This window comes from Triticum aestivum, chromosome 6B, assembly GCF_018294505.1.
Source record: "Triticum aestivum cultivar Chinese Spring chromosome 6B, IWGSC CS RefSeq v2.1, whole genome shotgun sequence".
In the NCBI taxonomy this organism is placed as follows: Eukaryota; Viridiplantae; Streptophyta; class Magnoliopsida; order Poales; family Poaceae; genus Triticum; species Triticum aestivum.
In genome coordinates, this window is record NC_057810.1 from 178,969,663 (window position 1) to 178,979,941 (window position 10,279).

The 10,279-nt window shown below is 42.7% G+C and overlaps 1 protein-coding gene across 1 annotated transcript in view; it reads right to left on the reverse strand.

Moving 5' to 3' along the window:
• The window catches only part of LOC123136442 (BEACH domain-containing protein B), a 28,376-nt gene that overhangs the window by 5,040 nt on the left and 13,057 nt on the right, over window positions 1–10,279 (reverse strand). Inside the window, exons 18-31 of the mRNA XM_044555804.1 lie at window positions 7,079–7,388; window positions 6,584–6,989; window positions 6,166–6,493; window positions 5,794–5,982; window positions 4,849–5,113; window positions 4,531–4,737; window positions 4,231–4,452; window positions 3,964–4,140; window positions 3,754–3,863; window positions 1,604–2,059; window positions 1,313–1,523; window positions 922–1,143; window positions 362–835; window positions 1–279 (exon numbers count right to left, since the gene is read on the reverse strand). The exon at window positions 1–279 is cut by the window's left edge and continues 13 nt beyond it. Coding sequence (XP_044411739.1) covers window positions 1–279; window positions 362–835; window positions 922–1,143; window positions 1,313–1,523; window positions 1,604–2,059; window positions 3,754–3,863; window positions 3,964–4,140; window positions 4,231–4,452; window positions 4,531–4,737; window positions 4,849–5,113; window positions 5,794–5,982; window positions 6,166–6,493; window positions 6,584–6,989; window positions 7,079–7,388 — 3,856 coding nt within the window. The remainder of the gene's footprint in view (window positions 280–361; window positions 836–921; window positions 1,144–1,312; window positions 1,524–1,603; window positions 2,060–3,753; window positions 3,864–3,963; window positions 4,141–4,230; window positions 4,453–4,530; window positions 4,738–4,848; window positions 5,114–5,793; window positions 5,983–6,165; window positions 6,494–6,583; window positions 6,990–7,078; window positions 7,389–10,279) is intronic.

Genomic DNA, 10,279 nt, shown 5'->3' on the forward strand with positions numbered 1-10,279 from the left:
TCTATGGTGTTTTATTTTGTTAGACTGACTTTTCATCAGAGCATCACCAGATCCAGCCTCTCGTCCTACATCAGAATTACCCTTCAGCTTTTCTACACTTCCCAGCTCACTCTTGGCATCTGATTCTTTGTTATCTTGAAACTTGTTGAAAACAAATGAGCCCCCTGTGCCTTCGACCAAAAACTCAAAAGAAAAATGCAGGGCATTTCGAGTGATAGTAAATTGTCCAGCTAGTTTTCTTTTTGGTGTAACAAGAACACAGTGAACAGAAGATAGCACCTGAGAATTGGAAAGGAAAACCAAGGGTCTGAGGATACAACAATCCGCCAAATGTTAAACGCATATAATGAAGCCTGTTTACCTCAGCATAATCATTATCTCCACCAGTAGATGATTGTTCTTTCCTATTTTGCACACTACTAGTAGGATAATCTGAAGAGTCTGCAGAATTTGCAGCATCACTTGACACCTGATTCTCTGATGGTTTATTTTGGGAAGGCTCACTTGTATCATTGTTATCCTCACATGATTCAGAACCAACATCCCCTGTGATTCCACGCACTCCTTTCAGAAGGAAGCGCTTCATTTTTTCTGGAATCTTGGCACTAACGAAAGGATCAACAGACGGGGCGGTATTTTCATTAGTAGATTTGGTGGACAGTGGTTGACAAAGGCGTTCATCAAACTTATAATTACGCTTCAGCTTCATTCGCCGCCGCCATTTATCCTCTGTCTTGTCATGTTTCCAGTATGTCACCAAATTATTTGGAAAGGGACTAGCAGACCATGGTCCTCTTTCGTCACTCAAAGCGCGGAAAATATGTATCCATTTATCCTGACATAAAACATGTCAGTTTTATATGCAATTCAAACTACTAAACATTGAAATATTTGGTAAAATTTACTATGACCACAACTTACTGCAACAATTTGCTGATCCTCATCAAATGCAAGCTTGAAAGCTGCTTTCCTATTGTCATCCCCAGAAATTGCGGCACTCTTTGCAAACTGTATATCATCCTCCAAGCTTTGGAGTTGTTCTATATCTTCAATCAAGCGCTCGTCAAGTTTAGAATTTAGGTCCTGGAGTTGCCTCAGGCGATCAGCCTTTGCGTCCTTCATGTATTTTAGTTCATCAGAAGCCTGGCAAGTAAGAAACTGTTTATTTCTTGCTGGTGGTGTTTGGAAAAAAAATCATAAAGAGCATGGTAAAAAAAAGAAAAAAAAATGGGAGCGACAATGTAAGGCATCTGATTTTTTCATGCCAAAGCACAATACTTTTGAATTAAACTAAAAATGAAGAGAGACAAACCGCAGCAAGAACACGATCCTTCTGTACAAGATTAAGAATGAAGCCGGACTCTTTATTGCTATTTGCTTCAGCAGAATCATCTTTGCCCAAGATGCTAGTGGCTAGCATGGACTTTCCATAAATGACAGTCTCAAGAATCAAATGTGAAATAACATGGAAACGTGCACCATCATCAAGTTCCCCGTAGTGGGATCTAACCCTTAGTAAAGACCTGCAGCAAAAAGGAATTTACTAGAACAGCCACGATAATCAAGGGGATATTCCCATGGGTCTTAAGGGTGATAGCCATACCAAATTATGAAATGCAGTCTGTTTTTGCATTGATCTTCTTCGGAAATAAGATTAGGAAGCATTGTTATAAATTGCTGGACACACTTGGATGCATTTTCTAAGCCAGCTTTGCAGAGATACATAATTACAAGGTGGAAGATGATTCTTGGGAACCTTTCTTCTCGTAGCATCATGGCTTTGTCAGTAATTTTGTTCGTCTTTGCACTTAATGCCGTACCAATGCCTCCAGTTACAACTACAGCAGCCATTTCTGCAGCCGGGATATTTAGCGATTCTACCAACCCACGTGCCCTTTGCCCAATAGATGGAACAGAGGCACTTGAACCCTTTGGTGTCAATCTGTTTTGTCCCTTGCCATTCAAGTTCCAAACAAGAGTCCAGATTTTGTCATAAAAGCTCCACCAGTCATCACTCAGTTTTTCACCATCAGTAAATATGTTGCTACTCCAAGGAAGACTGCAAAAGTGCAAAATGAACATATTTACAGATGGTAAATATAAATTTATCAGAAGTTCTACTCTTACATATCATCAAACAGAAGGTAAGCAAGTGAACAGAAATGGGAACAAGAGTTACTAGAGGAAGTTCGGTGTCAAATTACCGATACTGAATTGCCTAACTACCAGATACCACAAAAATGTAACTTGTAATGCAGCAGCAGTCACTAATCCTAAGGTATGCCACTTAACCTTGTCACGAGGGAAGCAACTTGTTCCATTCCCATGGCCTAAGGATCAAATATATACAAATGCATGGGATAGAGTAGGAAACGTACATACAAAAAGGAAATATAAAATACAGAGCAGCAGCCTTGTCAGCAGCCAGACATGTGGAAGAAAAAAAGGTTTGGAAACCTTATTCTATTATACTCCCTCCGTTTGGAATTACTTGTCGCATAAATGGATGTATCTAGAAACATTTTAGTTCTAGATACATTCATTTTCGAGACAAGTAATTCCGAACGGAGGGAGTATGAGGGAAGCAACTTGTTCTACCTCCATGGCCTTAGGCCCATAATATACAAATACATGTATAAGAAAGAGTAGGAAACGGATATACAACAGGAAATACAAAGAGTTCTACTATAACACAACTATATATCTCTAACAGGCATATAAGAAGAAATGGTAATATCAGCAACTTAAGCAGCAAAATCCCAATCATGCTTTACTATAGCATGTTCCCCCAATGAACCAAACAGATCTTTGTTCTTCTCTAAGCTTGTCTCTGTATCCTGCCTGTGTGTGGTGATTGTCAAACAATCTCTACTAAACTGAGTAAAATATAAATGATTAAATGAACTGTAAAAAAAGAACCATGATGTGACACATCAGGCACTCACGACATCAGGATAAGGTTCTGCACAGGAATATATGATGGCCTCCAGTGTGCAATTCAGTACAAGTAGTGGATATTTTCAGCACCTTTTGATCTTTAACATGTGCACATTACGTCATTACCTATTAGAGATATTTTTCCATATGGTTGCATTGCGAAAGCATATCTAATCTCATAAATTAGTTTTGATGATTAAACAATCATATTGTATGAACATTTTCATTGTGATTAATGAAGGAGAAATAATCCCGGATTTGAGTAAAGTGTCTCAAGGCAAAGTTAAAAATAAAGACTGAGGGCATTTTTATAGCAATGCGCGATCTTTGTCATTAGGTTGAAGACCGGGTTGCTAAGCTTATTTTTAGTGTTGCCTAGTAGCTTGATACCTATCAAATAGCACATTGGTCAATAAGGGTTACAATGCATTTATCATCCCTTGCTAATATATGTTGATCCCGTGGTTTGCATCAAGGCTCTATACATTCATCGAGGTCATCTGTGGTTTTCTTCTCTTGATCTTATACTTGTGCGTTTACTTTTCTTAGAGAAATACTGATTGCTTGCTCACCCTAAGGATTGCATCTACATCCTGATTTGTGCAAAACCTATTTTCCTCAATTGGCTCAAAACCTGTTTTAGCCAAAGCCCCCCCCCCCCTCCTCCTCTACAATAGTCAGGATCCTATTGATGGTACACATCACGAGGTACGAGCTTTGTATGGTACTCCCTCCGTCCCATAATATAAGAAAGTTTTTGTCACTACCCTAGTGTAAAACGCTTTTATATTATGGGAAGGAGGGAGTATATATTACCCTGCAGGTTGGCTATTGCTCTCAGCATTTATAATTTCCACAAATGCAGAGCCAATGTCATCTTTCTGTGAGCCATCGGATGAAGAGGCACACATATCAGGTGGATGAAACTGTGAGAGAAAAGGGGCAGAATGAGTGAACAACACACTATACAAAAAGAAAAGTGTAGCATGTGTTTCTGTTCTATAAGACATGTTGCTCAGAGGATACCAGGAGCTTAATTCCAATTTGATCAACAAGCAATTCATCACTCAGCTTCAAAAGGTACAAGATATTATCACGGCATGGCTGTGAAATGAATATGTCCTCATCAGGAGAAGTCTCGAGCAGGCTTCCAATGATATCTTCAAAAATGTCTCGCAGCAGACAGAAATTTGTTAACTGTCCCTGTGGATTAAGCAATACTCAAAGAGTTACTAGGACATGGAAAAGGCTACTAGATTGCTGTAACATAAACAAACGAGTTAGCATTCCAACCTCCTCAAATTTTAAGAGAAGAAAATTTGTTGTGTCCTCCAGCTGATGCCAGCCACCTTTCACGTAGCACAAAAAATAAGAAAGGACTAATGAATACATGTTCCTCACAAGAATTAGCTCATTGGTCTCCAAACTGGCATAATTAGCTTTCGAAATTGATCTGTAGTCCCTGAAGACATCAAGCTTCACAGATGTCTCAAGCCAAGAGCTCCAACCATACTCCTGATGAAATTGATTTATGAATTATGATAACATAGAAGTAATTTATATAGGCCTAAAAATACAGCAAGTGGCAATTACCATGATGGCTTCAACATTTGAGGGGTTTGAATCAAGCAAATCAAGAATATCACTCAAGATCTTTGCACGTGCTGAAGCATCTTGGCAAGAGTGCATATATTTAAAAATGCAGACCAAAATCTGAGGAACATAAAATGGAGCCAAGCTCACTACTGACGTACTGCTTCTATCTTTTAGCTCATTAGATTGGGACCGTTTCTGTAAGACCTGAACAAAAAATATAACGAACAAATCAGATCATTTGTTTACAGAAGTTTAACATCAGAGGATAAACAGCATAGTATCACCATATTCAATGTGAAGTTTGACAAAATTTACCTGCTTAGGGCTGGCTCCACCAAGAAGAACATCAAAAAAAGTAGCACATAAATGATCTGAAAGTGGAAATTTGAAAAGTCTTTCAGATATTGAATAGAAAAACAGTTGGGGTGTTGCTGCTATTCCTTTCCGTAGATTTTCAGACATAGATCTAGGTCGTCCTACAGGAAGGCCAAAAAGTTTTGGTCCTTTTTTCTCAGATGGAACTCCAACCAGAAGCTTTCCAAGAAGTTGAAGACCCAGTAGACGAATTGGTTCGAATTCCCTGAACAGCAGGTGATGTTATAAATACACATCCTCAATAATACTCATTGAGAAGTTAAAAGAAACACGGATTGCAAAGTGTAATACAGAATCAGAACAGTCATCTTCCACACTACATAATGCCCATGATTTACACATATAAACAAGGAATGTCAGGAAATGAGGCAAAACTATGGTAGCATAGACCTAACATTCTCAGAAGAATTAGTCCGGAAAAAATGGGCACAGAACCTATTTCAAAGATCAAAATGCAATATGCACAAAAAATAGCATTATCACTGACTAAACGGGTGGCTAAAGCTCAAGCTCCCTGTCAAAGTGGAATTTGATCCATAGTAACTTTACACTCGGAGACTACGGGGCTCTTTGGATGCCGCCAAGGCTAGCCCTGCCAATTTGCGGGTGCGCCAAAAAATTGGCGAAGGAATCGGGCGCCTGCTTCTCGCCAAAATGTTCGCATGAAATGAACCGAGGAGCCAAAGCGAATGTGGGCACGCCAATTTATCGGCGGCCAACCAAACAAGCAACTAACACCTCAGTCAACGCCTATTTTTTGGCACAGCAGCTCGGGGCTCTAATCCAAACAGCCCCTATCTGTCTCACTCAGTAAAATGCACAAAACATGAGCACTGCATGACTTAGGTCCAAAATATGACTCATAAATAACTAGATGTGCATTACCTCTTAAGAAGATTGATGAAAATGTAACAACCTCCAACAGAATTTACTTGCTCCAGAAAAGATGATAGAAGTGAATTCTGTGAAAGAGCACGGATAATCATGTAAAGTACATCCTCGATACATGCAACATCTTGACTTTTCTCGAAAAAGGACACAAGAGCTCTTATATCATGTGAAGAGACCTTCAGCCTACAACAGAAGTTAGTTGAATTGTTAGCACATGAATCCAAGGAATATATCTTTTAGACTTGAGTATATGGCAGCATTCAATGATAATAAAACAATGATATCAGAACAAAGAAAAATATGGAAGTACGGATTGAGAAAAAAACACAACATTGCATCTCTGAATGTAAAGTTGAAAGTACTTACTTTAAGCTCATTTCTGCCAGACTCAAGAGGAGAAGACGAATCTTGCGAATTTCTTCTATATGTGGTCTCTCTCCAATCACTTGTTCAGTAACCAAATGCAGCAAAGGCTTAGAAGACCTAGAATCTAACTTTTCTGAATAAAACTGGCGTACAATATCAATGATCCTAGGGAGTCCACATAACATTGGTAACAATTTCCCGTCAGTTTCAAAATACTGTATCAGAAACAGATAAAGTTCTCTTTGTACTTCATAACTTGAATATGCCCAGATATGCGGGTTCAGATAAATTTGTGAAAGAGCATCTTTCAATAGAATTTCTGACATACCTGAAAGAACAGATATGTTAGTGATATACATAGTCTCAAGCAGGCAAAAAAATGTGGCCGACTGTGTGTGGAGAGAGAGAGAGACGTCACCACAGCTTGTCAAAATATTAAACAAGTGCTTCAGTGCTGAAAGAGCCTTGAAATTTAGCAGCTGTGGTGAAACAGATTGAAACAAGAAGCCTAAAATAGAGAATCCAGAAAGAAGATGCATCTGTTGCTGATTTGCTACATTTCCATCCAGAACAGATGCAACAAGCTCAATGACTTGACCTGCCAACTGATCACCAGTGGGAGATTCTCCACTATGAGTGATGGCATCATCAAAATGTATCAGAAGAGGAAACAAAACAGAGACACCTCCAACGCAATAAATTATGTCCTGCAGCAAGCGCCTCGAGCATAACTTTGTACCACCCATGATGGTTGCCTCAAGCTTGCTCTTGTCAAGACTATCAAGTACAGAAGACACATTGAACAAAGTCCTATTATTGCTAGCCTAGGAGAAAAAAAGAACAAAATATTCAATTCTCTGGTTCCAGCAATTGATCAAGAAAATATAACATGTTATTTGGAGCCAGTTCGTACCTGTGCATTCAAGCCAAAAATCATCTTCGATGAAATACCATCCCTTGCATCCAAAATTCCCTTGTAAAGTGAGTCATTATTCATAAGCAAGTTTTGATCACCAAGGAAAGAGTACATGTAACTTGGTCCAAGATTGTATATGCCTCTTATTTGTTCGGCAGAGAGAGCATCAGAAAATGCATAAACTGGGCCCATTTGACCAGTAAAAGCAAAAGTGCCCTCAAAACCAAGAGAAGTTGGTTCTTCACCAATGGGCATTAATTCTGTTCCAAGACTGCAGCGAGTCATCACTTCATTGACTTTTGCATACCTGAGAACAGAAAAAAGTGGTATAAAACATCTTAATTAATATACTGGAAATCAAAACAACAGGCAAAAAATTCTTGATCTCTTAGCCATATATGAGCTCACAGGATCCAATTGCTGTCTTTTGCAGTTAGGACATGTAGATGTCAGTTTTCTATTCGAAGTTTTAGCAAATTTGCACCTGTTAAGGAGTATTAGTATTGGTCTATGAGTCCTTACTAGGCTATGTCTCTTTCCTTGTACCCCAAGTCTTAGAGCAACTCCAACGCGCCGACCCAAACGGACGGCGCATTTGTCCGCTTTTTTGTCCGTTTGGGTCGGCCCCCGCTCGGTGTCCGCCCTCTTTTTGATTTGGGTCAGCAGTGCGCCCAACGCGCCGACCCATATTTGCAGGCGTGGCCGGCTGGCCTCCATTTTCAATGAACACTTTGCATATTTCACAAGCAAATATATAGTTTCACAAGGAAGCATAGTTTTCACAACCAAATATAAAGCATAATTTTACAAGCCCGAATATAAATTAAACTGTTCTCACATAGTTTTACAAGCAAAATAAAAAGGATACATCTATTGGTTGCCAACATGAGCCCACATATGCTCGACCAAATCACTTTGCAGCTGCATGTGAGTTTCCCAATCACGCATTTCATGATGAAATTGGGTGAACTGTTCAAACGTTGCCGCTCCTCCATGCTCAGGCACAACATTCTCACCCTGAAACTGAAACCCTTGATCGTAGATACGTTCCAGACGCTCATCTTCTACGATCATATTGTGCATGATCACACAAGCAGTCATCAGCTCCCACATTCGTGCTCCAAGTCCTAGCAGGATACCAAACGATGCCCCATCGAGATTGCATAACACCAAAGGCACGCTCGCCGTCTTTCCTAGCACTCTCTTGCTCTTGGGCGAATCTTTTCCTCTTCTCTCCGACGGGGTTGGGGATTGTCTTCACAATAGTGGTCCACTGAGGATAGATACCGTCACCTAGGTAGTATCCTTTATCGTAGTTGTGGTCGTTGATGGTAACATTCACCGGCGGGATGTTGCCTTCGGCAAGCCTTGCAAACATCGGCAAGCGTTGAAGCACGTTGATATCATTGTGTGATCCAGCCATGCCGAAGATAGAGTGCCAGATCCAGAGATCTTGTGATGCCACGGCCTCAAGTATGAGAGTGCAAGCCCTGACATGGCCCTTGCCAAGCAGAAAGGCAGTTCTTCCACTCCCAGTGCATGCAGTCTATGCTGCCAAGCATCCCTGGGAAGCCCCTGCTGGCATTCATCGACAACAAGCGGGCTGTATCTTGAGGAGTCGGCTCTCTCAAGTACTCAGGGCCAAACACAGAAATCACAGCCTTGCAGAACTTGTACATGGAGTCTAGGCATGTAGACTCGCTCATACGAACGTAACTCGTCAATGAGATAACCGGGCACTCCGTATGCAGGCATCCGGAGCTGCAGTGCATTTCTGATAAGAGGAAAAGCCAATCTTTCCAAGGGCATCCTCTTTGCACTCGAAATAGTCATCATATCCGACCACCCCCTCTCTAATACGGTTGAAAAGATGCCTACCCATACGGAAACGACGCCGGAATTTCTGATGTTTGAACAGCGGGTTCATTGTGTCAAAGTAGTCCTTCCAAAGAAGGAAATGCCCGCTCTCTCGATTGTGATTCAACGCCGAAAGGTGCCCCAGAATGGAGCCACGGAACAACGGCCGCTGACTATTGAGGTGGTGATGGACCAACACGGCAGCCAAGATCTCCTCATCATCGGACGAGGAACCGTCAAAGTCGCAAAGGAAATTATGGAAAAAGAACTCGTCGGCGGAGTCCATTTTGTACCTTGGCAAACTGTCGAACAGCTTGCGGGCATCGACGAAGGAGCCGGCCGGCGAAGGGAGTCGCGCCGCCATCGGACCAGTTGGCTTCCCTGGCGGCGTCTAATGAGCGTGCCGTTGTCAGGACGAAGGAGCTGGTGGGGCGGCGAGACGGCGGTGGTGGCGACGTGGGAGGTGGCGGCGTTGGAGGGGAGTGGGGGGATGTTGCAGCACTGATCGCTGGCAGAGGCACCGGAAAATGGGCGGTGGCAGGGTCGACGAAGGAGGCGGGCGAGGGTTTGCTGTTGGAATGGGAGAGGATGGCCAATGTGCCACCGGCTAACGGGCCAGGGGGAGGAGTAGACGGGCACCGTGCGCGTCCGTCTCGTGTCCGCGCCGACGCAAATGAGGCTTAAAAGTGGGCAGGAATGGGTCTGCAGGCGGACGAAAAGCGGACGCGCGCCCGTTTGGGTCGGCGCGTTGGGTCGACTTTTCTGTCCACGCCTACCCAAACGGACATGCGCGGACAAAATGGGTCGCCGCGTTGGAGTTGCTCTTATGTACTAATATATATACGCCCCTTGGGCTATGCAATAGAGATAAGTTGCATCCATGACATGGCATCATGAGCCCAGGTTTAGGGATTTCTTCCCCGAACGCCACAACTCGTCCTCCTCTCGATCAAATTTTTTCGGCCTCCCGCCTCGTTCCATCCCTGCATCGACTAGGGCCCAATTGGATTGGGTCGACGCTATCTCCTCCACACCTGCAGCTCCCCGCATGGCGGCACCGTTCAGATCGCCACTCCCGCCGGCCTGCTCTCCGTCGCCCATCTCCAGCAGCCGCGTCTGCCCTCCGCCTCCGGGCTGGCTCTCGCATTGCAGGGTTGCTAGCCTGCTTCCCCGCACGCAACTGCGTGCATGCCTGGCTGTTTGCTGCTTACATGCTACTGTCCTTGTGTTGCTGCTTGTATACTACTGTCCTCCTTGTGCTGCTCTCATACATCTATTGATATGCTTCTACCTTAAGTGCCCATATGGGTGTTCCTTCTTCGCAGATTACATTTTCCAAGT